This window comes from Pseudorca crassidens, chromosome 2 (genome assembly GCF_039906515.1).
Source record: "Pseudorca crassidens isolate mPseCra1 chromosome 2, mPseCra1.hap1, whole genome shotgun sequence".
Taxonomy (NCBI): Eukaryota; Metazoa; Chordata; class Mammalia; order Artiodactyla; family Delphinidae; genus Pseudorca; species Pseudorca crassidens.
In genome coordinates this window covers 17648705-17676621 of record NC_090297.1, presented here as the reverse complement: position 1 = coordinate 17676621, position 27917 = coordinate 17648705, and the positions used below count along the sequence as shown (strand labels likewise).

At 51.9% G+C, this 27917-nt stretch overlaps 1 protein-coding gene across 3 annotated transcripts in view; it reads right to left on the bottom strand.

Annotated features, from left to right (window-relative positions):
* EPHB2 (EPH receptor B2) overlaps positions 1–27917 on the bottom strand; it is a 185514-nt gene that overhangs the window by 10848 nt on the left and 146749 nt on the right. Inside the window, exons 6-9 of one of the 3 annotated variants that reach the window (XM_067723445.1) lie at positions 14661–14785; positions 6599–6761; positions 4152–4260; positions 3185–3249 (exon numbers count right to left, since the gene is read on the bottom strand). In XM_067723445.1, the coding sequence (XP_067579546.1) occupies positions 3185–3249; positions 4152–4260; positions 6599–6761; positions 14661–14785 (462 nt within the window). Of the gene's footprint in view, positions 1–3184; positions 3253–4151; positions 4261–6598; positions 6762–14660; positions 14786–27917 lie in introns of all 3 variants that reach the window. The other 2 variants (XM_067723424.1, XM_067723435.1) reach the window with 2 other exon arrangements.

Below are 27917 nucleotides of genomic sequence, written 5' to 3'. Positions count from 1 at the left end.
TTACTTAACCTCTCTGTGCCTCACTTCTTTCATCTACAAAATGGAGATAATAAATAAACAAATCCCCTACCTTGTAAGGGGGCTGCAAAGATTAAATGAGAATCTTTTTAAAGGGCTTTGTGCAGTATTTGGCAAATAGAAAGCACTGAATAATTGTTAACTGTTATCATGAAGAGTTGGCTATTGTTAAATATTATTATTACAAAGCGCTTTAATATCCATTTAATCCTCATAACTCTGTGAAAGTATCATTCCTACTGCTTCGCATATAAAGATGCCAAGGCTCAGAGAGGTTTGGTGGCTTCCCCAAGGTCACCTAGCTGGCCAGTAGCAGAGTGTGGCTGAGAAACCAGGTGAGTCCCCCTGGCTCCACATCCAGGCACCATAGCCCTCAGTACTCATTCAGCACCTGCTGAACGATGGAAAACATGAGCCCGTGAGGGTGACTTGGAGCCATCACACACATACCCGGGCCTCAGCTTCCTCCTCTGTCCCAGCCACAGAGGGTGGCTGGTGGATATGCGATCACAGGGCTGGCAGGGCTTTGAGAAAAAAAACAAAAAACAAAATCCTGCTCAGATGCAGGGCGTAGGAGCTTGAGCTTGAGAATGTGTTGATCTGTGAACAACACGTTCTATTCTGGGGTCTATTTTGAAAACAAATCCCTGCTGTCACCTGTTTCCTTGTTACTGACTCACCCTCTAAATAGTGATGCTCCCAAATGGTTCCAGGTGACGGAGCATGTGAGCCTGTCTTATTCTAGCTCAGAAGGGTGTAGGTAGCACAGCGTGGCTAAGTGTGTGTGCTCTGGAGCCAGACACCCTGGGTTTGTACCCTGGTTTTTGCCTTGCACAGCTGTGGGACCTCTCTGTGTCCTGGTTTCCTCATACTCAAAGTGGGAAATTATCAGGATTAAATGAATACACACACGTTAAGCATTAAAAGAGTTCTTGGCACAAAGAACACAATACGTTTAAGCTACATCTACGATCATGATTTTATTACTTGGGGAGTAGGATGGGGTGATGGAATTTATGAATTTTATTTTATTTTATTATTATTATTTTTTTTGGCGGTATGCGGGCCTCTCACTGTTGTGGCCTCTCCCGTGCGGAGCACAGGCTCCGGACGCGCAGGCTCAGCGGCCATGGCTCAAGGGCCCAGCCGCTCCGCGGCATGTGGAATCTTCCCGTACCGGGGCACGAACCCGTGTCCCCTGCATCGGCAGGCGGACTCCCAACCACTGCGCCACCAGGGAAGCCCTTGAATTTTATTTTTAACATACAGGTGGCTTTTTATTTCTGTGTAGTTAAATTTGTCCACCTTTGTCTTATGGTCCTTCCATTGCTTTTGTGCTTAGAAGGTGCTTCTCCATCCACATATCAGTTAAATAGTTACCTAAATTGTCTTCTGGAAATGTTAATGGTTTAATTATTTTTACATTTATGTCTAAAATGATTTTTAAGCCCAGGAACTTTTACTTCAAGTTAAGTCTTACCCAGAGGCTTAATATCTAGAACTCCTTGGCTTTGCTCTTTCTTGCATACCCTGTATCCAATCCTGCAGCAAATCTGGTGGCTCTGCTTTCAAAGTGTGTCAGAATCCACCCCCTTCCCACCACCTCCCCCGTTGCCACCCTGGTCCAGCCACCATCATATCTTCCCTGGATTATCCCAGCAGCCACCTCACGGCCCCTGTTCTGTCCTTGCCTGGCACAGCCCAGCCCCTTCAGTCCTTTCTCCACATGGCAGCCAGAGAAATCCTGTGAAAACTGTAACTCAGAGCACATCAGTCTTTTGCTCAGACCCTTCCAGAGGCTTCTCATTTCACTCAGAATGAAAACCAAGGTCCTTCAACGGTTGATAAGAATCTACATGTCATGGCCCCTCATACCTCCTGCTCCTGCCCCCTCACTCTGCTCCAGTCACACTAGCTTCCTGGCTGTTTCTGAACCTGCCAGACATGTTCCAGCCTCAGGGCCTTTGCACCGGCTATTCCCTCTGCCTGGGATGCTCTTACCTCAGGTTCTACACAGTTCGCTCCCCCAGCTCCTCTGCACCTTTGTTCAGAGGAAGCCCTCTCGCTGAGGCCCACCCCTTCTCCCCTATTTAAAAATGAAGCGCTGACCCCTGCAGCTCCCAATCACCCTGTTCTACTTTGCTTTTTTTCCCATGGCACTTTTTATCTTCTGATATACCATACGCTTTACTCGTTTATTGCATGTGTTTTAAAAAATCCCCTGTGCCTCCCACTAGGATATAAGTTCCACCAGGGCAAGGATATTTGGTTTGTTTACTAGTGTGTCCCCAGCACCTAGAGCAGGGCCTGACATACATCATGGGCCACAACAAATATGTGACAAATGAAGCGATGTGCTGATGACCCCCCTTACTTGGTGGCCAACTGAGGAGCCCTGCGGTACCCCACTGAGCCCATTTGGAATTCCTGTTTGCTGAGTGAACCGAAGCGAGGATCCACATGTCCCCTCCCTGCACAGGTTGTTGGTTCTGCCAGGGTCAGACGGAGAGGAATCTCTGCTCTGCTCTGCTCTCTGATCCGCTCCCCAGGAGGGGCATCTGCTCTGGGAGTGTGTGGCTCACGTGCCCCCAGACCTGGCTGAAGGTGGGGTGGGAGGGAGCAGGAAATGGAGGCACTGAGCAGGCGCAGCAGGGGGCCTCCTGCCTCCCTTCTCTCCCCTCCCAGGCCAGAGCCTGGGCTTCTCACCATCTCACTCAACTCCTGTGTTTATTCTGCAAGGCTGTACCCAGTGCCTGCTGTGTGCGGGGCCGCCAGCTGGTGCTGGGGAAGCAGTGGTGAGTGTCAGACAATTTCAGGTCCCCACGTGCCCCCAGCGTAATGGCGGGGAGAAAGGAAGCGGCCGTCACCGCGCAGCCAGGTAGGGGGGCACGGTGTAAGCACAGACGAGGGCCCTAAATCCAGGGTGGGGTCAGGGAAGGCTTGTCAGAGGGGTCTGTATCTGATGAGGCCTGAGGGAGAGGGAGGGACCCAGGTAAAGAGAAGGGGGAGTGCTTCAGGCAGAGGGAGTGGCATGTGCACGTTCGTTCGGGGAACCGCTGGGCATCGGTCTGACCGCAGCAAGGGTGGAGGCAGTGATAGAAGGCTGGACAGGTTGCTGGGCACTGGCAGTGAGGGCCCGGGTGCTGGCCCCGCTGGGTATACATACTGTGGCCACTGGTGTAGTGCTGCAGCTTGTCCGTGTACTCCGAGTCAGCGCGCTCAAACCCCCGTCTTCTGGAACAAGAGCAAAGGGCTGGAGCCACCTGGAGGCACCCGGGGAGCTGGGAGCCACAGTAGGTGATAGGGAGAGGGTGGGCAGGCCCTTGAAACCACCCCCTTGCCAGAGGATGCCCTGCTGGCCCCTGGCCGAGCAGTCTCACCCACCCTGGTCCCACTCAGCTCTTGCCACCTCTCCTCCTTCAAGTCCAGGCTCACGATTTCCCCTGTCCCCTCACCAGCTGAGCCCCTTTCAAAGAGCAAAGTCATCTCTGGCCATGGCCCCTGGCCCCAGAAACTCAGGGGCTTCTGTCCATCTGACCTTATGACCTAGTCTGTTCTTAAGTGGGGAGCTCTAAGGAAGAAGGGAGAGTCTTTGCATTAAGCCCAGCAGAAGTCCAGGAACCGGTCCCATCGCCTGCCTTTGCCTGTGCTGTGCCAGCCACTTGGGATGCCCTTTCCTGCACCTCTTCCTGTCTGTGTCCTCTCCCCTTCCTTCCAGCCACCTCAGCCAGGGGGGCTTACCCGAGTTCCTCAGTCTGCTTATGGCCCTATTCATGAAGGGGCCTCTACTAGAGCAGAAAGTAGGGTGATTGGTACTCCCTCTCCACCATCCCTGGCTCCCGGCATCCTGCAGTCTTTCCCACCCACTGTTCTGAGACGTCCCTTCATGCTGGAGTATTAGTGTCTCAATGTGCCACCTCCTCGAATAGCGGACTTGTCCAGGGCAATGCTTGACTCAAAGGGATGGACTGCCAACCGTGGCCATTTAGGCAGTGGGAGGCCACTTGTGGGTCTCCAGGCCACCCGAGCCCCTCCTGTCCCCTCTGTTCACAGACACTGTTCAGGAATGGCAGAATGGGCGGACAGCCGTCTTGGACAGCCAGGCCTGGACCAGGCCGGGGGACACCACCCACCTGTTACACACGATGGCGATCACAACCACAGCGATGAGGAAGACCAGGCCAGCCGCCGAGGAGCCGATGATGAGGGGCAGCTTCTCCTGGATGCTTGTCTGGTACTCGGCTGGGGAGAAAGCAGAGCACAGTGTTCTCACCTGGCTCTGGGGGTCATGACCCCCTGCATCCCCACCACACTGGGTCTCCTTGGATCCCAGGTCTGTTCCGCTCCTGGCAGAGCAGCTGTCATGCTCGGGTGGAGAACTGGCCGTCACTCCCTCACAAGTAACCTTGGACAAGTCCGTGAACTGCTCCAGCTCTCAATTTCTCATCTATAAAATGGGCATAATAATGCCTGCATCTCAATTTGATATGAAAATCAATAATAATAATTATCTGACACATATACAGAGGCAGTTAAAAGCACAGACTCGGGCTTCCCTGGTGGCGCAGTGGTTGAGAGTCCGCCTGCCAATACAGGGGACACGGGTTCGTGCCCCGGTCCGGGAAGATCCCACATGCCACAGAGCGCCTGGGCCCGTGAGCCATGGCCGCTGAGCCTGCGCATCCGGAGCCTGTGCTCCGCAACGGGAGAGGCCACAACAGTGAGAGGCCGGCGTATCGCAAAAAAAAAAAAAAAAAAAAAAAAAGCACAGACTCTGAAGCTGAACTCCTTGGGTTTGAGTCCCAATGGTGCCACTTACTATCTGTGTGATCTCTGGTAAAGTGACTTACCTCTCTATGGCTCAGTTTCCTCATACGTAAAGTGAGAAGAATAATTCCCATTTCATGGAATTTTTGTGTAAAGGACTTAGCATAACTTGTAGCACATAGTGAGCACTCAGTAAATATTAACTACTATTGTTCTTAAGTGTTTTAAGTGTCTGTCATGGTTAAGTATGTTATGCATCTTGTGTAATTCTCAGAATAGTCCTATGATGTACTGCCTATAATTATCCCATTTAACAGATCAGGAAACTAAGGCTTAGCAAAATTGTGATTTGCTTAAGGTCACACAGTTAGAAAGTGGCCAGCGCCAGCATCTGAACCCAGGTCTGTTTGATCCAAGGCCATGGGCTTAAGTGAGATAATGTGTAAAACGTGCCCAGCATTGGCCCTGGCTCTTGGAAACCATTCGGTGCACTCTCAATGTCATCAACATCTTCATTGTTTAAAATTTTATTATTACTACTTCTCATTGCCTCCATGACCGGACAGGAACTTATTGAAGTCAGGGACTAGGTCATTTGTGGGTCCTTAAAACCAACACATATTTGTTGAATTAACAAAGAAAGATCTTGAGACAGTTCCCCAATCCCCAGGTCAGTGACCCTCATCCAACATGCAAGAGGACCTAGAGAGGTGAAAAACGCTGGCCATGAGGAAGGGGGATTTTCCAGAGGAGGTGAATACTAGAAGAGATGGTGGAGCTATAAGGGAGGACTTTTGTGATAAGACTTTGTGAAAAGAATTCAGGGGTCCAGGAGCCTCTGAAATGTTCAACCAGGCAAAGGCTGAGGCCCATGCCCAGTGGTTGAAGCAGATGCTAAGAAGGGATACTGAAGTCTGGTCATAAGTATTCTGCTCTGGAGTTTGGCTGGTTGGGGAAACGGCCCCCAGACTCACAGCAATGACAACTATGACCTTAACTACTATCTGGTGAGCACTAAGTATGTGAGATGTAGTGCCAACACTGTGCTACGGCCTGTACCTTTATCCCCCATCCTGACCCTAGTTTGATGATGATAATGATAATGAGTTAGTTGTTATCATCCCCATTTATAGATCAGAAAATTGAGGCTCCGAGTGGTAAGGTGAGTTACTCAGGACCACACAGCTAGAGCTGAATTAGCACTGTCAGGCATTAGAGTCTGCATTCTATAACTGTGCTGCTTCTCAAAGATTATTAGAGCAGGAAGGGTGCTTAGAGACCATGTGGTCCCAAACTTGGAGACACAAAGCACACGGGCTACAACCTTCCATTCTCTTGCCCAGGGAAGACATTACTAATCCATCCCTGCACTTCTCCCTGCTGAGCTCAGATGTGGCTTCAGAATTCTTCTCAAACCAACCGCAAGTCACTGGAGCAATGTATGGATAAAATGTTTGCTCTCTCAGATGGAATATGATACTTTCATTTCATCGATGAGAAGAAACTGGCCCAGGGAATGGAACTGGCTTGCTCAGAGTGGCTTTGCAAATTGGGGCTGAGCTCCCAACGGTCCTGGGAAAGGACATGATGGTAACGGAGGAGCTCATATCTTTTCCGGGCCACAGAAACAGTCCCCTATATGTGGCTGTGCGGTTTGTACAGTGCACAAAGGTTCTCACCCGGGAGGGAGGGAGAATTGACATCTAGAAGAGGGGGTGCCTTTTCTAATTTGCACAAAGGCACTTTGTAGGAGGTGGTCCTTGTTCTGTTTGTAGAGTCAACACCCTTCTCCTGCCCTCTGCACCCTGCTTACCTTCTGTCATGGTCTGGAAGTACATCTTGCCACTGTAGCGCCCGTAGCCCGCCACGGTGCGTGCCCGCACCTGGAAGACATAGATGGCGCCGGCTTTGAGGCCCTGCACAGTGACCGTGTTGGTGGGGCTTTTTATGGCTGTGGCGTTGTACTCACTCAGCTCCTGCCGAGGAACAAAGAAAACAGTTAGTGAGGTTGTAGCCCAGAGTCCACCATCCACTCCTGCCACTTGGGGCAGGTCTGGCTACTGGACAAACATCTGTGGTTCCAAATTCTTCACTCCTTTCCTGTAACAGAATCACATACCCAAACCTTTTGCGTATGATTTGCAACACTTCCCACAAAAGAAGGCAGAGCATATTTCTTTGCCTCACGGATGCTGAATTTGTTCATGTGACTTGGTTTGGCTGTTGGAATATTCTAAAGGACGTAATGCAAGTAGAGGCTTTACATGTGCTTGTTGATTTGACCTGGTCTCTTATGCTTCTGCCATCTGCCATGGTGAGGCTTAACCTGGGTAACAGCTGGTTCCAGAAGGAGAAACTTGTGAAGAAGACCTTGACCTAACTCCTAGGCTGAAACAGCACCACCTCAGTTGACCCACAGACAAAAACCTATGAGCAAGAAAAATAGCCACTTGTTGTTGTAAGCCACTGGATTGTTGGAATTGTTTGTTCTGCAGCATCATCTCAATAACAGCTGACTAATACACATATGCTCAGTGGCCACTGTATGCAGACCCTGAAGACTAGACTGTGGGTTCTTAGAGACAGCAGGGAGAGGGCCCAACTTATTCACTTCTGCATCCCTCTTCCTGCCTCATGCCTCTACGGATTAAGTGGACAGACCCCCTTTCAGCCTCAGCACATTTGAGTGAGGCAGGAATTAAGGCCCAGAAAGGGAAAATGATGCTCAAGGTCACATACATCAGTTGGTGGCTGCTTTGGGACTCAAACTAAGTATCCTGCATGGAGCCGCCTCTAATACCCATGCGTTTGGATACCCAGGACCTGATGTTCCCTCCTTTGAGAGAGGAGAATGCCAGTTCTGACCTGATCACTGCCCAGGGTGACCTGAGGAGTCTGGGACAGGACAAAGATTCAGCTGCTGCAGTGGGAGTGGAAGAGTGCTTGAGTTGATGCAGATGTTTACCAGCCTACATGATGCTTGTTCAGGTGTCTGTCAGCTACCCAGCAAACCCTCCCCAAATACCCTCTTTGCACTAGGCCCTGGGTTGGGCACTAGGGACTCACAGGAGGTAAAGCAGAGACCCTGGCCTCCTTGGAGAGCTCAGTTCAGCAAAGCAAATGGTGGGGAGGTCTTAACCCTTTGAGGATCGTGAACCCCTTTGAGAAACCGATGAAAAGCTATGAACCCTTATGTAGAAAAATGCACACCTGATTGTACATGTTGATCCTGTACGTGGCCGGGTGCGCAGAGCCCTTGAAGACTCTCGCGAAACAATTAAATTCAGTGTGAGCAATGTTATTACAGATAATAATTGTAACTACAATCCTATTATGTAATTACACAACTACACTGTAATAACGTCATTACAATGTTATTATAGTGTATAGGTTAAAGGGAACTGGAGCCAGACTTTCTCGGTTCAAATCCTCACTCTATTATTTACTACCTTTGTGACCTTGGGCAAGTTCCTTAACTTCTCTCTGCCTCCTTTTCCTCACCTGTAAAATGGGGATAATAATAATAAGAGCTACCTCAAAGCGTTCAGAGAATGAAATGAATTAATATGTATGAAATGCTTACACGGGTAGGGTAAGCGCAGTGAGCCCAGGGGCATGTGACCTGGCCTGGCTGGGGGATATCAGATGATGTCAAGGAAATCTCCCTGGAGACTGGGGGCAACTGGAACGGAATCTTAAAGAACAAATAGAAGTCACGCAGGCAAAGAAGCGGGAGGGCGTTGCTGGGAAGGAGCAGCAGGTGCAAAGGCAAGGAGGTGAGAAAGAGATTGGGATGTGGGGGCAGTAGCAGATAGGCAGTCTCTTCTCCTGAGCCAGATCACCTGCCTACTCCTCCAGGAAGCCTCCTTGACTTCCTCACCAGATGTGCCTCCCCTCCTCTGAGCCCTGGAGTACTTGCTGTCTGGTTTCGGCTATGTCCCATCACCTTAGGCCCATGCTCATCTCACTCCCTTGATTGTAAACTCCGGAGGGAAGGGGCTGTGTTTCGTTCCCCTGTACCAAGCACAGGGGCCTGCATGCAAAGTCCTTTGCCAACGGCCACAGGGCGAAGGCTGTACTCCTTAGCCTGGCATTCCAGACTCTCCATGACTTGCCTTTTGCCAGTCTCTCCTGCCACATCCCCAGGGTCCTCCAGGCTCCAGCTATATGCAACTACTTCCCCTTTCCCTAGTAGGACTGCCAGATTTAGAAAAAACAAAACAAAACAGAATGCTCAGCTAAATCTGAATTTCTGCTCAACAATGAATAATTTTTTAGTATAAGTATGTCCCGTGCACTCTTTGAGACATACTTATACTAAAAATATATTTTAAAAAATTCAAATATAACCTGGTGTCCTACATTTTATTTGGCAATCCGACCTTCCCTGGACACTCTGAGCCTTTGCAAGTGCTGTTGCCCCTGTCTGAAATACTCTTTACTCATTTGCCTGGCAGTTCCCTACTTATCATTCAAGACTCAGCACAAGTATCGCCTCGGCTGGGGAGACTTCCCAGATGTCACAGCCAGAGACTGCAGGTCTATTGTCTCCTCTCCCACCCACTGTTCTGATATAAATGTGTCTTCTCTAAGCCTGTGGGTTCCCTGGGGCAGGGACCTTGTCTGGTTCATCTCTGGTACCCCCAGGCTGGGCACGTAGTATGTGCTCACTAACTACTGACATAATGAATGAATGAGTGAATGTTAAACTATTCATTCTATGAACCTGGGATGCAGTCCCATAGTTGGCCACTAGGTGCCGCTGTCCAGCACGGGATGGGCTCAGGCTTGAAAAGGGGGATTGGATTCTGCAGACGGTGGCTGCCCGCTTAGAGGCTGGAAGTTGAAAGTTTCTGATTGTAATGAGGAGATGGGAGGAAACTGTTGGTGGCATAGGTGCCTCGGGAGATTTAGGCACTAACCTGAGTGGATCCCTTCTCTAAAGCTAGGCACAGGACTGAGCATGGGATTGAAAGTCATTTCAAAGGCCAGTTCTTCCACTTCTTTGCACTGTGACCTTGGGAAAGACCCTTCACTTCCCTGAGCCCGTTTTCTATTCCGGAAAATGGAGCAATAAATGCCAACTTTTCAGGGTTGTTGTGAAGATAAAATTTGATCAGGTAGTGCCTGGCACATTGGAGGTGCTCAAGAGCCATCAATTCTCTTCCCTCTCCCCTCTCTTTGAAGTCCCATTATCTGCATAAAGGTTAAGCACCAACAGATTATGGGAAGAAATTTAGTACGAAATCCACTAGTGCTCAGTTTAGATCCTTACCCAATGGACCAATGAGGCACTGGCTGCATTTCTTAAGCCCTCTCAGCCTCGGTGCTCTCATCGCTAAAGTGGTATAACACCACTATGTACCATACAGGGTGACTGTGGAGATTTAATAGGAAAAAAAGGGGAAAGCTTCTTTTTTTTTTTTTGCGGTACGCGGGGCTCTCACTGCTGTGGCCTCTCCCGCTGCGGAGCACAGGCTCCGGACGCGCAGGCCCAGCGGCCATGGCTCATGGGATCTTCCCGGACCGGAGCACGAACCCATGTCCCCAGCATCGGCAGGTGGACTCTCAACCACTGCACCACCAGGGAAACCCAAGGGGAAAGCTTTTACCATCGTCTCTAGGACACCTAAAAACTTAGTAAATGTAGGCTACCACCATGACTGTTATCATCAACACGTGATAGAGTAGGCCTTCACCAACGGTCATTAAATGAATGAGTGACTGCAAAAGTGAATGAATGAGTGACAAACCTCTCCGTGTAGATACAACTCCATGTACACTGGGCAACAACCTGAATGCAGCCTGGACTTTCATAGTTCACTCCTTGCTCCCCCAACCATTGTCTCTTCTGTCTGGAATATCCTTTCCCTACACTTCTGCCAAGTAGAAGTTTCTGTTGAATAAACACATAAATCGATGTGGCCTACGAGGGCCCATCCGCCTCACAAATGACTCTTCTTGAGCTCTTGGGGAGCCAAAGGGAGCGTGAACCTGTGTGCTTCAGGGCAGCTGCCAAAGGAGGCCACCTCCCCTGGGATGCCAGAACCAATGGAAACGGCCAACCATGGTCTGGCTAACACCATTCGTCAACGGCATCCAGAAACCTTCTAGCAACGTGGTTGTCAGCTCCGGGCTCCAGGCAGGCTGGGAAATCCCAGCGGAGCTGGGGAAAGGCCAAACGGAGAGGCTGCTCCAAAAGAGCCCTTTCTAAAGAAGGAAAGGAGGAGTGGGAAGCATGATGGGGGGTGGGGCCCACAGGGGACTGCAGGGCTCAGTTCCTAATCTCCCTACCTGGAAGGGTCTGGAGCATTCATTAAAGAAATCAACTGCAGGCACCAGGAGGATGCTGGAGTGTTGGGTAAGAGCTGGCTGTGGACTTACCAGAAACAAATCTCACCACGAGCAGCCCGGCTCTGCCTCCCCAAGGGTGGGGCTGACTCAGAAAAGTAGAGGTGGTGGCTGGGATGTCAGAGATCAGGGATAGAAGCCACGTCTGGCTCTCCTGCTCACCCTCTGCTGGTGTCTTCCCCGACACTTTCATCAACAACTTTTTCTTTCTCTCCTTAAATCCTGCCTTTCTCCTGGATCCTATCCTTCCACTTCTGTGTTTCCTCTGCACCCTCTCTTGTCTGTTCCTGGCTACCATCTCCCTACCCCTGGCAAGCACTGCACCTACCTCTGCAAATCACAAACCCACATGTGCCCCCGGGAAAAGGCACCACCATCCACTGGGAGTCATCTTTCACATCTCCCTGGTCCCCTGAGTTCCAAAATATTGGCTGAATTTGTCAGCTTCTCACCATCTCTGCTGCCAGCCCTCCAACTCCATGTCACCATCATTTCTCTCTTGGCGTCCCATAAGAGTCCTGTGCTGGGTCTACGGTGTCCCTGGGACCCCCTTGCAGTCTATTCTCCACATGGCAAGTAGCAGGAATCTTAAAAGTAATAGGAGTCAGATCACATCCTTCCAGAATCTCCTGATGGCTTCCTATCATACTCCATTAAATTGAATCCAGACTCTAACGGCCTGGAAGTCCCACCACAACCCCACCCTGCCTCCCTCCCCAAACTCCTCCCCTACCAATCCCTCCCTTGTTCTGGTCGTTCCTGCCACTCTCGCCTTCTTTGTTCCCTGAATGCAGCTAGCACACTCCTGCCCCAGGGCCTTTGCACATGCTGTTCTTGCCATCTGGAATGACCCTGCTCTCATCACTTGTCTGTCTGGTTAACTCCTAGCATCTTTCAAGGCTCGGCTCAAATGTAACCTAAATGAAGATTTCCTCTCATCCATGCCAGGATTATGGTGGCCCCATGAAACCTTTGCTGGCCCTTCTGTGGCCTGTAGCACATCTTGTCTAATGGCTATTTGTGTCTGAACCTGTCTTTTCCCTTGGACTGTGAAATCCCTGAGGCCTTCAGGCATGTCTGGTTACTCTGAGTATTCCTGGCATCCAGCAGCCCAGCCCAAAGCTGGTGACAGTGAATGTTGAACAAACCAGAGTCCATCTGCCCACTTGCAGAGCCAAGCTGTCTCTTTCTGCACCCAGGCCCTGGGAGGAGGGGTTGACAGAAGTAAGGCCACGTCTCATCAGAGCTGTACCTCATGTCTGCCCCTCTCTTGCCATTTGTGCCTACAATTCTCCATCAGGGCCTGTTCCTGTCCACCTCTTAACAGTCATCCCAGAATATCCCTGGGAGAAAACTGGGAGGCAGGAGGGCCAGGTGAAGTCTTCCACTTAGCAGCTGGGTGCTCTTGGACAAGTTACACAACTTCCCTGTGCCTCAGTTTCCCCTCCTGTCCAGTGAGACGAATAGCACTGCTGCGAGGATGAATGAGGTAACAGAGGTGATGTGCTCAGCCCATAGTGGGCACTCAGGAAATGTGAGCAGGTGATAACTATGGCTGCTGCAGGGCCTGCTGGTCCTGCCACCCCTGGCAGGGGCCTGGGGATGCCCAGGTAGCGGCGGAAAGTAGGACAGTGCTGCCTCCTGGTTCACACCTCCGACAGCCTCCCCAGCCCCTCCCTTCTCGGTAGGAAATGGGTCGTAGGCAGGACCCGCGCCGGGATTTCTCATTTCCGTTCCAATCTTTGGGGACAAATGCTTTCAGTTTCATTTAATCATAAAGCTTCTTAATTAGTTTTTTTTTTTTTTTTTTTAATTCTGAGCTGCTAAACTGTCCCTGCCAGAGGGGGTGGAAATGCTCTGCAAAGGCTGGGGCTTCCTGGGCCTGGGAGCAGCTGGTCCAGCTACCCTGGGTGCCCAGCTACTTTAAGGCTCTCCAGGGCCCAGCGAGGGTGGAGTTGCTTCCCTCACCTCATCCCAGCTCAGGCTGTCCAACAACACCTCAAGCACCTACTGTGTGCCAGGCGAGGGACACAGCGGAGGTAAGGCAAGGTCTCCACTCTCTACCGAGGCCACGGGAAGGGATCCACTCACTCATTTATTCAGCCAATGCTTAGCAAGTGTCTCCTTGGTGCCAGGCCCAGGGCGCTGGGAGCAGGTGGTGTACTGGACAGATGTGGTTCCCGGTCTCTCGGAGTGCACTGCTTAGACGAGGGGATGAGCAAGGATGCAATCACAAACCAGCCGGGTGAGGCTGGACAGGTGTTTGCTGAACCTCTGAGACTCACCAGAGTTTGGCCGACCCAGGGGTTAATAGAGTGGGAGGGCTGGGCTGGGCCTCAGAACGCGGGCCCCAGCAGGGCTGGCTGCAAATGACTCCCCCTCTCTTCCTCTTGGTCATTAGGGAAAGCTTTTCCATCCTTTTCTATTTCCCAGTGGGCTTACCCTCAACTAATGTACTTCCTGTAGTCATTTACAACCTAGTCTAAATGGGAGCCCAGTGATCCCTTTCCCAGGGACAGTCTCTGTGGCTATTGGGTGCCTCGGGGAGCAGTTAAAAACGTCATCATCCCAAAGAGAGAGTTTTCTGGGCCTCTGATGTCCAGCTGCTCTGTCCCTGCTGACTCTGTACTGTGCAGACCCCACATTCAGATGTGCTGAGCTCACCTGGCCTTACATCATGTAGCTCTTGCCCACCGAGAAGCAGGCAGCGCAGAAGAGGGAGGAAGGGAAGGCACACTTGTCTCTGCTGAGGGCCAGGCAATGCTGGGCACTACACCTGCCTTTTCTCCCTAACCTTCACAGCCGCCACACGAGAGAGGTGGTCTCATTTGTATTTGACACAGGGGGAAACTGAGGCTCAGAGAGAGAAAGATGCCCGCCCAAGGTCACACAGCTGGTTATGGATGGAGCTGGGATTTGAACCTACAGCTTCTCATTCCTCGTCCAATGCTCCTTCTTCTACACCAGTGGCTTCCAACCCTAGGTCCCTGAGGGAGTAATAAAGGTCTGATTTAAAAGCTCAAAGAGAAATCACTCTCTCCCCATACATACAAAGGGCACTCAGGCAAACAAAAACAAGTGTTTTAGCTGGAATCAGAGCAACATGGGGAGGAAGCTCCACCCTCTCACCCTGTCAGAAGCTCTCTTGAGCAGTTTCAAATCTCTGCTTCAGAATGGGTAAATGACTAATTATTACTTAAGAAATGCAGCTTTTGGGAAAACCAGTTTTTTCAGAACATCAGGCCCATCAAAGTCAAGATGAAAGGGGTCTTGGTGGGGAAAGGGCTGTGACCACTGCATTTCACTGAGATTGTGGCCTGATCCCCTAGACCAGAAAAGCAGGACTCAGAGAGGTCAAGGCAACTGCCTGAGGTCTCACAGCTGGGCAGGAGTGGAGCTGAGGCCAGTGCTCTTTCTGCTTCACCAGACTGCCTAGTCTTGCGGGATGGCAGAACCCCAGCACCAGCCTGGAAGGGGGCCCTGCGGGAGGTGGGAGTGGGGAGAGCGCCCAGGAGCACAGGTACCTTCTCATAGTACTGCAGCTCGTAATCCAGGATGACGCCATTGGGCTGGTCGGGCTGGGACCACGACAGGGTAATGCTGTCCACGGTGCGGCTCACTTGGTGCATGATGGACACGGCCGATGGAGCTGGAAGACAGGTCAGAGGTCAGGTGTCAGGGGTGGGCATGAGAGGGTGCAGTTTCTGGCCCAGCCTCAAAGGTGCCCAGACAGAGAGCTGTGGGACCACAGAGGGGAAGGCGTCTGGCTTAGGCCACACAGCCAGCCTGGGGAGCCGACAGGGTGCAGGGCCACAGGTGCTGCTCTCATGAGGCACCTTCAGATTACAGACACCGACAGCTCCAGCCATCCCTGGGGAAGCTCAGCCGCATCAACTCAAGACAGATGCATTGGGCCCCTTCTCTGGTCCGGCCCCAAGTGGGTTGGACGAAATGTTTTCTCTCTTGGAGGTTACAGTCTACTGAAGCAGGGACATACAGACCCTAGACAAGGGGACGGGGCTCTGGGACAGGGAAGCAGAGACGGTGGGAGATTCATTCATTCCTTCAACAAATGTGCACTGAGTGCCTCCTATGTGCAGGGATACTGCAGTGAATAAAAAGGACTGCGAAAAATAAATATATAAAAATAAATCCATAGCTACCATGGAAGACAGTTTGGTGGTTCCTTAAAAAGTGAAACATAGAATTACCATATGATCCAGCCATTCCACCCCTAATCATATACCCCAAAGAACTGAAAACAGGTACTCAAGCAAATATTTGTGTATGAATATTTATAGCAGTACTATTCACAACAGCTAAAAGGTGGGAACAACCCAAATGTCTATCAACAGATGAATGGATAAACAAATTGTGGTATACATATATAACAGAATATTATTTAGGCATAAAAGAGAATGAAGTACTAATGAAGTACACTACAATGAGGATAAAGCTCAAATACATGCTAAGTGAAAGGCAGATGCAAACGGTATGGTCACATATGGTCTGGTCCCATTTATATGAAATATTCAGAATAGGTAAGGTGATAGAGACAGTAAGCAGATTGGTGGTTGCCAGGGGCTGGAGGAGGGAGCATGGGGAATGCTGGGTACGGGGTTTTCCTTGGGGTGATGAAAATGATTTGGCACTGGATAGAGGTGGTAATTGCCCAACACTGTGAATGTACGAAATGCCACGGAACTGTACACGTTAAAATGGTTAATTGCATGTTACGGAATTTCACCCATCCCTCCCAGCAGCGTTGCTAGTGCCCTCATGGAGGGTGGTTAGGTGTAGGAGACAAGATGTCAGAGGAGGGACTTCCCTGGTGGCGCAGTGGTTAAGAATCCACCTGCCAATGTAAGGGACACGGGTTCGAGCCCTGGTCTGGGACGATCCCACGTGCCGAGGAGCAACTAAGCCCATGCGCCACAACTACCGACCCTGCGCTCTAGAGCCTGTGAGCCACAGCTACTGAGCCCACATGCCACAACTACTGAAGCCCGTGCGCCACAACTACTGAAGCCCGTGTGCCTAGATCTCGTGCTGTGCGACAAGAGAAGCCACTGCAATGAGAAGCCTGCACACCGCGTTGAAGAGTAGCGTCCGCTCACCGCAACTAGAGAAAGCCCGCACGCAGCAACGAAGACCCAACACAGCCAAAAATTAAAAAAAAAAAAAAAAAAATGTCAGGGGAGGCTGTGTTTAGTGCTAGAAGGACCCTTAGAAATAATTTAGTCCCATCCCCTCATTTTACAGGTGTGGAAACTGAGGTCCAGAGGGGGTTGTGAGCTGCCCAAGGTCACAGTGAGTTCAAGCTTGCTGCCCCTTCCTTGATTCCTTCTTTCACAGAGCACCCATGCCTGTGCTTTTTGCCTGCGCAAAGCACAAAGCACCCACAACGTACTAGCCATGGCCCTGGGCCCTTCACACGTGTGTGTCCTGAGCTGACTGTCAGTGAGGGGGCAGTATTAGCCCCACCGACAGGTGCAGACCCCGAAGCTTAGAGAAGCACAAGGCTTCCTGAGATGACACAGCCTGTCGGTGGGGGAGCTGGCATTGGAACCCAGGTCTGCCACTCTCCAGAGAAGGGTTTGTCCATGAGTTCTGACCCGGTCCTTCCCTATTGTGTGACTGGTCCCAGGAGGGGCTGAGGACTCACCAGGGTGAGAGGGGCACCTCCTGCAGTCTCTCCTGGCTCCTGGGCAGGTCCGTGACAAGCGGATGCCCTGTCTTGACCATCACGGTGATTCCTGAAGGAGGCTGAGGCTGACCCTTCTCCTCCCACCCAAATCCTGCTTTCTAGGGGCTCTGACCACACTGACATGAGCATGGATCAGGGACCGGTAGGGGATCCTGGAGGATTAGTGCTTAGAGAACCTCATCTGTTTCCTGCTCTGTCTCTGTTCCTTTGTCCCCAGCGTGGAGGGAGCTGTCTATTGGTCAGAAGACCCAGGCCCTGCTCTCTGTCCTGCTACTAATTGCCCGGGCAACCTTGGGCAAGTGACCCCCCCTCTCTGGACTTGGTTCCTCCTCTGCACAATGGGCACAGCTGGAAGATCCCTGTGATCTTGCAGCTCAAATGTTCCCTGCCTGGCCTTCCTGGTTAGCCCTTGTCCTGGAGTTGGATCAGCCCAGGGGCCAGCGTGGGCCGAAAGGGTCTAGGCTTCCCTCCAGCACCCCAAGGAGCTGTGGAAAATTGGCCCAAGACACCCCAGATGGGGTGGCAGCACCCAGAAGAAGGACTTGGACCCTGGCCTAGGTGTCCCTGAAGAGCCTCTGTTCTTTCTGCCACGCCCCCCCCACCGCCCCCCCCAAGGGAGGGCTGCCTGTCCCTCAGTTTGGCTCCTTGCCCTGCCAGGGGCAGTGGGCCTCCTGGGAAGATCAGGGACCCGGCTCCCAGCAGTTTCCTCCTTAGTCAAACAAGGAGACTCTGTCTTCCTTGTTCCCTGCCACGGTATCAAGAAGACCCAATCCAAAGGAGGGGCCCCACCAACCACTGCCTATTGAGCACCTACTAATACTGGGCTATGTCCTCAATACACATGTACCCATTTAATCCTCACAACAACCTGTGAAGCAGACCTCCTTCAGCCCATTTTGCAGATGGAGAAAGTGAGAATCACAGTAAAGGGACTTGCCTGAAGCTACATAGATAGTAAGTGGCTGGACAAAGCAACATATTCTCATGCTTCATGAAGTCACTTGAAGAGCTTTCAGGGTTGTGTGTATGTGTATAATAATAACAAGGAAAAAGCCACTGACCTAACACTTACTGAGCTCTTATTCTGTGCCAAGCCCTGTTCCAGGTACTCAACACCTATTAACACAGGTGTAACACAGAATTCTCACAACTGCCCTACGAGCTGAGGGCTATTAACATCCCCAGTTTATAGATGGAGACACGGAGGCTTGGAGCTGTTCAGTGACCTGCTCAAGGCTCATGCGGCAAGGCAGTGGAGGGCTAGCCCTTGAACCTGGTGGCTCAGGCTCTCTACCAGCGCAGCCCTGGTTACCATGCGGTCAGCCCAGTTCCAAGTAAACGTTCACCGGAAATTAATGAGGAAATTGCTAGATTACTGTGGAGGAGTGGTCAGAGCTCTCGGTGTCTTGGTTTCCTCATCTGTAAAGTGAGCCTAATGGTAACGTGCCTTGGGGGCTGTTGTGAGGACAGATGAATGAAAGCGTTTCAGGTGCTCAGTGCGGTGCCTGGCACGTGGTCAGTGCTGTGAGTGTTCACGGGTATCACTAGGCACTGGCCACTGTGCACTGAGCAGCTGACCTGCGTCATTTTGTTTGATCCTCTCAACAACAGTGTGGGATGGGGGTAAATAGCTGCCATTTGCAGAAGAGGAAACTGAGGCTCAGAGAGGTGTGGTGACTTCCCCAAGGTCACACAGTTAGTGAGGAGCTGAGCTATGCCTGAAGCTGAACTATCCTGCCCCAGCTCTTTTCCTATTGTCCCTCAGAGCTGGTCCTACTCTCTGTCCCCTCCCTCCTTGAGCCTGTCTCCAGTCCCAGCCCCACCCCTCCCTCTGGCGCCACCATTGTGTAGAGCTTGTTCTCCTGGACTTCTGGCGGCCCTGGCTCCTCTGTGAGGCCCGGGCTGTCTGTCCCTCTCTCCAGCCTGTCGTAGTCAGCTGCCCGTTGAAAACAACAAAATTGGTCCCTTTTGGAGTTTCCCAGATCTGGGCTAATCTGGGGGATCCTGGCTGGGGGCTTACCCTTCCTGCTGGCCCAGGAAGCACCCCGCCCCCAGGCCTCCCCTAAGCTTCTCAGCCCCCCTCAGACAAAACACAGGGCAGTGTGACCACTCACGGTGTGTGTGTATGTGTGTGTGTGTGTGTGTGTGTGTGTGTGCGCGCGCACGTGCGCTCATGTGCGCGCATTCACATGCACTGGAAAATCAGTGAGGATGCTTTAAACTCAGCCACTAGGGATTTGAGGAGGGATATGCCCTGACCCTGCCTCCAACGGTCTGAGGATAATTCTGGTGTGAGGGGCTGGATGAGGTCATCTTCAGGGCTCCTTGGAATGCTGGGATCTCTCACCAAGGTGGGAGGGGTATGTATGTCGTGGGGGGCGCGTGCTGCCACTGCATGTCTGTGGAGCATCAGACATGCACTGAGCCCGTAGGGATAGGTGAGGAGTATTCTCATTACGCCGCTACTACGTGCATTTACCTAGTGCTTCCTGCTGAGAACTGTAGAATACTCAGCTAAGGAAATTCCAATCCAGCCCCCAGAAGGGCAGTCTAGGTTAGTGGCTGGGAGCCCAGAGGTGGAATCAGAGAGACTTGCATGCAACTCCCTACTCCTCCACTCTCCAATACTGTGACCTTGACCAAGTTCTCTTAACCTCTCTGAGCCTCAGTTTCTATACCTGTCCAATGGGGACCCTTACCTGGCAAGGACGCTGTGAGGATGAAAGGAGAAATGCAGGCAAAGGTTTACGTGTGACGCCCAGCACCATCAGGAGGGAGATATTATTAAGACTATTTCAATAGAGTAGAATGCTACCCAGGGCTGGGGGTTGGAGGAAATGAGATGTTGGTCAAAGGGTAAAAACTCCCAGCTATAAGGTGAATAAGTTCTGGGGACCTATTTACAGCAGGGTGACTATAATTAACAATACTGTATTATATACTGGAAAGTTAAGAGAGTAGATCTTAAATATTATCAACACACACACACACACACACACACACACGCAGGTAATTATGTGAAGGGATAGAGGTGTTAACTAACCTCACTAAGGCAATCATTTTGCAATATACATGTGTATCAAAACATCACAGTGTACTCCTTAAACTTGCATATGATCTATGTCAATAATATCTCAAGAAAGCTGGAAAAAAATTTCAATTCAGAGTCACTGTGATGTTGGCACGATGCTGGGTGCTGGGGCTCAAGAGAGGAACCTTGCAGGGTCTCTGCCTTCCAGGGGGCACAGTCTAATGGAGAAGGCATATTTGTTTCAGCCCAATGAGTGCCTGCTCCAGGCTGGGCACCATACTAGGCAGTGGAGAAACCATGAGACTTGGACTTGGTGTGGAGCTCCTGGACCCAAGCCTCCGTTTTGGAACTCGGCCAAGGTGATCCAGTCCCAAGCAGGGGTGAAGCTGCTCCTTCCACATCTCTCCCTGCAATTTCACCTCCCAATAATGGAGGTGAAAGTGGTAGCATGTGTCCCTATAGATTACTGGACTTTTCCGACTTGAGTGGAAGTAAGGAGATAACCAGGAGACCTTGTTAAAACTCGTATTACTGGGCCCCTCCTCCCGCCCCCAGAGATTCTGGTTCAGCTGGTCTGGGATGGGGTCTGAGAATTTGTAGTTCTAACAATCTCCCAGGTGATACTGATGCTGCTGGCCTGTGGCCCCTATTTTGAGGAGTAGTGGATTCAGGGCCAGAGGAGGGAAGTAACTTGTCCAAGGTCACACAGCAGGTAGAGGTGGGCCTGGGACTAGAGCCTAGATCAGCTGAGTCCTGGTCTAGAATATTTTCCACCCACCATGCTGCTTCTCCCAGCCCAGCTTCTGCCCGAGACTGCCCCTCTCATCTGCCCAGGCTAGAGTATTCCTCCGGGGCCCACGGACTCAGAGTCTTGACGCAGTGGTACAAGTAGTTTCAGGAGAGGCACAGGGATGGGGCTGCCAAGGCAGGTGGGGGCCAGACCTCCAGGCCGAGGAGTTGCTTTGTCGCAAAGGCACTGGGGAGCCACAGAAGGACTGCGGTTCTGTGCCTAAGGAAAGGCAACCTGTTCCTTAACTAAAACGCAAGCTTGTCATCTGGACAACCTCTGGATGCCCCATGATGCCTTAAAAAGTAAAAAAGAGAAGGCCCCACAGCTAACACCTAACAATTCCTTGTTCGCTCTACACCAGGCACTTTTCCAAATGCTTTACGTCAATTAACTCATTTAACATTCACAGCAACCCTGAGAGGCTGGTATTACTGTTATACTCATTTTATAGGTAAGGAAACGGAGGCACTGAAGTATGAGGTAACTTGCCCAAAGTTACCAAGCAGTGGAGCTGGGATTTGAACCCAGGCCCACCAAAGTCCAGCATCTCCTCTCCCCTCCATTGTCTGTGGCCGATGCAGGCTGACCACAGAGGTCTTGAAACCAGTGGGCCTCAGAGGCTGCTGCAAAGCTAACTCCGTCCGGCTCTGGCTGACTCCCCTCACCCACCACCCACCCGCTGCCCTGGCTCTGGGCGCTCAGCTGTTGGTGGAGGCAGGTCCCCCACAGCCATGGGGGTCTGGGCTCGGCGGGCTTAGCTGGCAGGCTTGGGTTACAGGCAGCTAACCCAGGCTCTGATCCCATAAGCCCCGTAACCCTGGGTGTGGCAAGGAGGAGGCATTTGCTGGGAAGATGATCAAGGCGGGCCAGTGAGGGCCAAGGAGGGCTGGCCTTTCTCCTGGAATCCAGGGGGATTAACGGCAGAGAAAAGGGAACAGCTGGATGTTCTCCCATCCCTCCTGCTGCCCGCCGCCCACCCTGAGGTGTCAGGTTTCCCTGTAAGTTGGTCTTTAGGGAATTCTGGTATTTTCAATTACCAGCCGGGCACACCGGCAGGGGGATGGGATCAGTGGCGCCCCGTGACCCCTGCCAGGAGATGGAGCCCCAGGGAGCAAGCACAAAAGAGGCTTGTGGTCCAGAGGTTAGGGGAGGCTGGCCAGGCAGGGCCTGCTCTGCGGCGGGAGCAGGTGATCGGGGGCCCTGCTGCCCCCAGCGAGCCCTGGGGGAGCTTCCAATCTCTTCACCAGCTGAGACCTGGGGAAGTAGCCTTCCCTCTGTGTGCCTCGTTCCCCCTCAGGGCGTGGATCCCTACTGAGTCCATGGAGTGGCCCTAATTCCTGTCTTCTGACATCCTTTACACGTAAGAAAAATAAATCTCCATTTGGTCTAAGCGACTGTGGTAGACTGGTTGTATTACTTGCCTCTCTGTCTCTATATCCTTTGCCCTGTAATTTGTGTAATCAGCCTCTGACCCTGGCTCTGGGCTTGGCCGTGTGACATGCTCCGGCCAATAGAATATAAGCAAATACGATATAAGCAGAGGCTTGAAAAAGCCCTCGCATGTACCTGCCAGCCGTCTAGGTGCCCCGCCATGGCCACAAGAACACGCCCAGGCCGACCTGCTGGAGGATGAGATACATGGAGCGGAGCTGTTGCCCCAGTTGTCCCCACCAGGGCCATTCCTGACCAGCCCACCGCACTCAACCCCAAACATGCAATAGATCCCTGACAAAATCCAAAGAGAAGAGCTGCTGAGGAACCCAGAGTAGCTGGAGCGCAAACATATGAATGCTCCCCGCCAAGACCCATCCAACCAGGAGACTCACGAGCTAGATAAGTGCTTCTTGCTTTTACGCCATTGCTTTTGCGGTTGATTGCTAAACAGCATTACTGTGGCAGCGGCTATCTGTTATTCTTCCTCCTGTTACAGGCAAGCTGAACCAACCTTAGATGATAGTCTAGGCGGGCAGTGCCTCCCCTGCAGAACGCTTGGGAGGATGAAAGAGGACGAGGCATTTAGAGCCTTCAGCCCAGGGAGGGACGCGCCCTCCCCCTCTCTCTTCCTTTCCCCAGGCATGGGCCTCGCTGGGGGCCCTCTTGTCCTATCTCTCTCTGATCCTCTCCACCCCCAGGGAGAGAAGTAGGTGAGTACATGATCATGCCAGTTCTAGAGACCAGCCACTGTGTGCCCGCTCCACAGGAGGGCAAAAGGATCAGAGGAGAACATGGCTGGCAGAAAGGGCTTTGGAAAGTCGGAAATTTTTCCATGAGAAAGCCATGTGGAGTGGTGTCACGGACAGAGACTCTGACACCTGGCGAGGGTGTTAGAGACCAGCTCCGCCAAGGGCCTGCTGTACCATCTTGGGCAGCCACTTAGGAACCTCTCTGGGCCTCAGTTTTGCTCTCTATAAAAGGAGGTGTTTGCACTGGATGAATGCTGATGTACTCTGACTTACGTGTGCATGTGATAGGCAGAATAACGGCCCCCAAAGATGTCACGACCTAATCCCGGAATCTGTGAATACGTTATCTTACATGGCAAAAGAGACTTTGCAGATGTGATTAAGGTTATGGCCCTTGAGATGGGAGATTATCCCGGATTATCCAGGTAGACCCGCTCTAATCACTTGAGATCTTAAAAGAGGAGAATCCTTCCCAGATGAGAGTCAGACGAGAGAGCGGGAGCTTGAGGGGGACCCGACGCCCTGTTGTTGCTTCTGAGATGCAGGGGGGCCTCGTGCAAGGACCGGAGAGACGCCCCTGGGAGCTAGGGGACCTCCCAGCTGACAGCTGGCAAGGAATCGGAGACCTCAATCCTAAAAACACATGGAGTTGAATTCTGCAAACACCCCAGTAAGCGAGGAAACAGGTCATCCCTTAGAGCCACCGGCAGGGAACACAGCCCTGCTGACACTTGATTTTAGCCTGATGAGATCCAGACTAGACTTGCGACCCACGGAACTGTAAGGTAAGAACTTCGTGTCATTGTAAGTCGCTAAGTTTGTGGCATTTTGTTGTAGTAGCAACAGGAAACTAACATACCTTCTGATTTCATTTCTAAGTCTAGCTGCCATCTATTGTGCCCAGTGCTTTGTCCACATTGTTACTAACTTGGCAACCATCTTGCAAAGCTGAGATGATGGAAACATGCCCATTTTGAAGGCGAGGTCTCTAAGGCTCAGAGAAGTAAGGTTCCCTAGACAGCCCGGTCACATAGCTTGGGAAGGGGCGTGCTGGATGAGGGCGGAGTTTGTCAAGTTCAGCACTGATGCCTTTTTCTCCCACACGACCCCCTAGGACATGATGACGGGGGATCTTCCTAACTGGTCAGTCAGTATGGGTGGCCCCAAAGGCTGCATTTGCTCAGCCAGGCTGTGGTGTGGCAGGTCTAGGTACACAGCTTGCCCTACCTGTGCAGGAGGCTTGGCTCCAGCCAACGCTGGGCCCTGAGTATGCAGTGATGTAATTATTCAGGCTCTGCCAGTGACTTGCCTGGTGGGCAAGTCATTTAACTCTTAACACCTTGCTTTCCTTACCTGTAAGATAGGAGAATAACAGAACCCACTGAGGTTGGGGAGATTCATCGTTCAGGACTTGGTGTCTGGCAAAAATAGTAAACCACTTGCCAAATGTGTGCTATTGTATGATTCGAGTGAATACAGAATGACCTCTGCTTTTTGAGTGCCTGCCATCCCAGGCAGCCTGTGAGGTACCTTGAGAACATGAGCTCAAAGCCTCACGGTGACCCGCAAAGAGGGGGTGGTAATGCCCATAAGGAGGATGCGATCGGACGCAGGCTAAGTGACTTGTCTGGGGCTAAGTGCCGGTGAGCAGCGAGGCTTGATTCAAAGCCAGGTTTGTTTGCCTGATTCCAAAGCCCAGACCCTTCCCTCCACCCCTGGGACCAGGCAGAGGTGCAGCTCTTCAGGGCTTGCTTGGGGTGACAGTGTGTCCGCTGCAGTCCTGGAGGGAGGCCCGGAGTACTGGGGCCAGCCCCTAGCACAAGCCCCACGTGGCTGAAATGCTGCCTGCACCTAGGTCTGCATGGCTGCCGCCGCCTTGTCATTCGGATCTCAGCTCACATGCCACCTTCTCAGAGAGGCTCTCCTCTGACACTCTGATGCTGCCGAGGCTCGCCCTCCCCCTCCCATCCACCTCTATGTTGTCTTGTTTGTGTCGGGGACCGTGGACTCTGCACAGCCAGACTGAACCCTGCGCCTGCCCCTTCCCAGCTGAGTGAGCCCGGGCACGTGCTTGACCTCTCCCAATCCTGTTTCCTTATCCTCCAAGTGGGGATACGCAGCCCAGCCTGGCCTCCTGTCTCTGGGGGGCCCTGAGAGGACTCGTGAACACGGACGGAAAGGCATTCTGCAGTGGCGGAGTATAGTTCGAAGGCAGCGTGATGGCTTTATGAAGTCAGACGACAGCTCTGGCCCTGGTGAATGCCAAGGGATAGCGAACAAGGCCCAGTCACTTGCCCAAAAGAAATACTTTTTCCTTATAAGGGCATGAGCTAGATATTTATATATTGAATTTTAGGGTCCAATTAAAACGAAGCACTGAATACATTTGTCTGGAAATCAAGTCCCCAGTCTTGTTTTCCAGCCTCATCGTACTTCTCCACACCCCACCTCACTCCATGCTTCTCTGGACCCCTGGGCAACTGCTCACCAAGCGTACATTGTGGTGTGCCCCTGCCTAGGCTCCAGGAGAACCACAGGGAGGGAAAGGAGACTCACTGTGAACCAGTGCGTGGTGGTGGTGGGGAGACAGGAATGAAATGATCAAAGACGTGAAGCTAAAATCTCAGCCACGGGAACTTGAGGGCCATGGTGCTGGGGGCCTGTGACCAGGTCAGGAAGGTCAACGAAGATGAGCTAGGTCAAAAGGAAGGGGGAGGGTTTCCCTGGTGGCGCAGTGGTTGAGAGTCCGCCTGCCGATGCAGGGGACGTGGGTTCACGCCCCGGTCCGGGAGGATCCCACATGCCGCGGAGCGGCTGGGCCCGTGAGCCATGGCCGCTGGGCCTGCGCGTCCGGAGCCTGTGCTCCGCAACGGGAGAGACCACAACAGTGAGAGGCCCATGTACCGCAAAAAAAAAAAAAAAAAAAAAAAAAAAGGAAGGGGGAAAGGGGCAAAGCATTCCAAGCAGTGGGAACAGCATTTGCAAAAACCCTGTGGCAGAGAAGCTTGGTGCCTTGGAGGAAGAGAAAGGAGAACTCTCCCTCCAGTCTGCCTTTTGTACTTCCCTCTCCTAGGATACCTTCTTCTCCGCACGATTCCATCTCTGCTTATTAGAAGCTTCTCTATTCTTCAGAGCTAAGCTCAAATGCTTCCTCTTCAGGAAGTCTTCCATGGCATGCCTTTCTCCCATTCCCCAGGAGGAAATGATTTCTCCTGCCTGTGATCTCCCTCACCTCCCAGACCCCTCCTTGGGTCCTCATTTATGCCATCTGATATGTAAACTCTGTCCATGTCTTATCTTCCCAACCAGGGCATAAATCTCAATGGCAGGAACTGTCTGTTCTACAGTGTAGACTTGGAGTTTCATGGTCCTGGGTTTAAATCCTAGTTGAGCCCACTTAGTAGCAGACCTTCGCATAAATGACTCCGCTTCTCTGGGCCTCTGTTTCCTCCTCTGGCAAAGGGGGATAGTGCGGTGAGGGTGTGTGTGGCTGCACAGCCCCCAGCTGGGCTCTGGGCATCTATGAGAGAGGGGGGCTTGTTAAGGGGTTTGGAACAAAGAGGAGGGGGAAAGGGTGGTTATGACCCAGAAAGCCTCAGGGCTTTGAGGGCTTACAGGGGCTTGGACTCACTTAGACCTGACTTTCCCAAATTTGTCTGATGCTAAGAAACACTTAAGCCACTTGTTTAAAATGCTGATTCTCAGGTCTTATTCCTGGGGTTCTGATTCAGCAGGTCTGGGGTGGGGGCAGGGGACCTGTGTTCTGAAAAAGCTCTCATACAGTTCTGATGCACAATTTGGTGGGGAAATTGAGGCCCAGAGGGAGGAACTGATTTTTCTTAAGTGTGATAGGTTGGATGGGTGATCTCAGCTCTGCCTCTTTTGTAACAGCATCACGCACCCACGCTCTCTGCCAAAGAGCCCTGCAGGGTGCGTTCACCGTGGATGACTGTGCCACAGGCAATGGCATGGGTTTATGTGGCCTGGCTTGGCTCGGCCACTTGTGTTCACACCATTCACCACAAGAGAAATAAGCCTGGGGGGCTGCTAGTCCAAGGAGAATGAGCAGACATATGGAACAGACTGAATCCAGCCCACATTCTGGAGCTCTGCCCACTTCAGAGGACCTGGTGCCGATTAGCTAAACCCTAGCTGACCCAGAGACTAGTGAGTGAGAAAATAAATATTATTGTAAAATACTGGGTTTGGGGGTGGTTTTGTTATGCAGCATCATTGCAGCAGTAACTGACCAATACACTAAAGTCACATAGCAAATGAATGACAAAACTGGGATTCAAACTCAGGTCCCCTGTTCCTAACCCGGGGCTTGTTCCTCACTGCTTCTGCCTTTTAATCCTGAGGGCTCCCCCTGCACCCTCCTCTCTGGGAGCCCTCACTTCCACTCTGCCCCATCTCTCTATTCTCTGGGAACTTCCAGCTCCAGACAGGAGGGGTCCATCCCAGAAGCCTTTGCTGCTAATAAGCTGAGCTGGTTAAGTAGGCAGTTTGACACTCAGGGCTCCCAAATGGATGCAGGGGAGGCCTCCACAGCTAGGGAAAGAACTCCAGGGGCTCTGGGGAATTCTAGCTCCTCCCAGGTGAAGAGAGTTCCCTCGCCTCCACCCCCCACTGGGAGCCTGGCTTCCCTCCCTCAGAGCTTTGTCAAGCTGGAGAGACTCACAGCCAGGTGTGTTTGCCAACAGCTGCTGGCTTTGGAGAGTTCTCTCAGATTGCCCTCCTTGAGTCAGTGCCATCCCAACCCCAACCTGAGGGCGGCTTAAATGTACCCACGGGCCTGCAAGTGCTGCAGCACATGCTCGTAACCGCACCCTCTTGGCCCAGCAGCACCACGAACGCTGACAAACAAAACCACACTCCTTCCCACACACAAACACACGGACGGGCTGAGCCACCTTCAGATATACAAACTCAAGCCCCTCAGATTCAGACACACCCATGCTCACAAATGCACGTATATGTGAGAAGCCACATGGCCAGTCACGTGCAATCACAAACACATGGTCACTCGGACATAGCCAACGACACACCACACATTCTCACAAATATGCA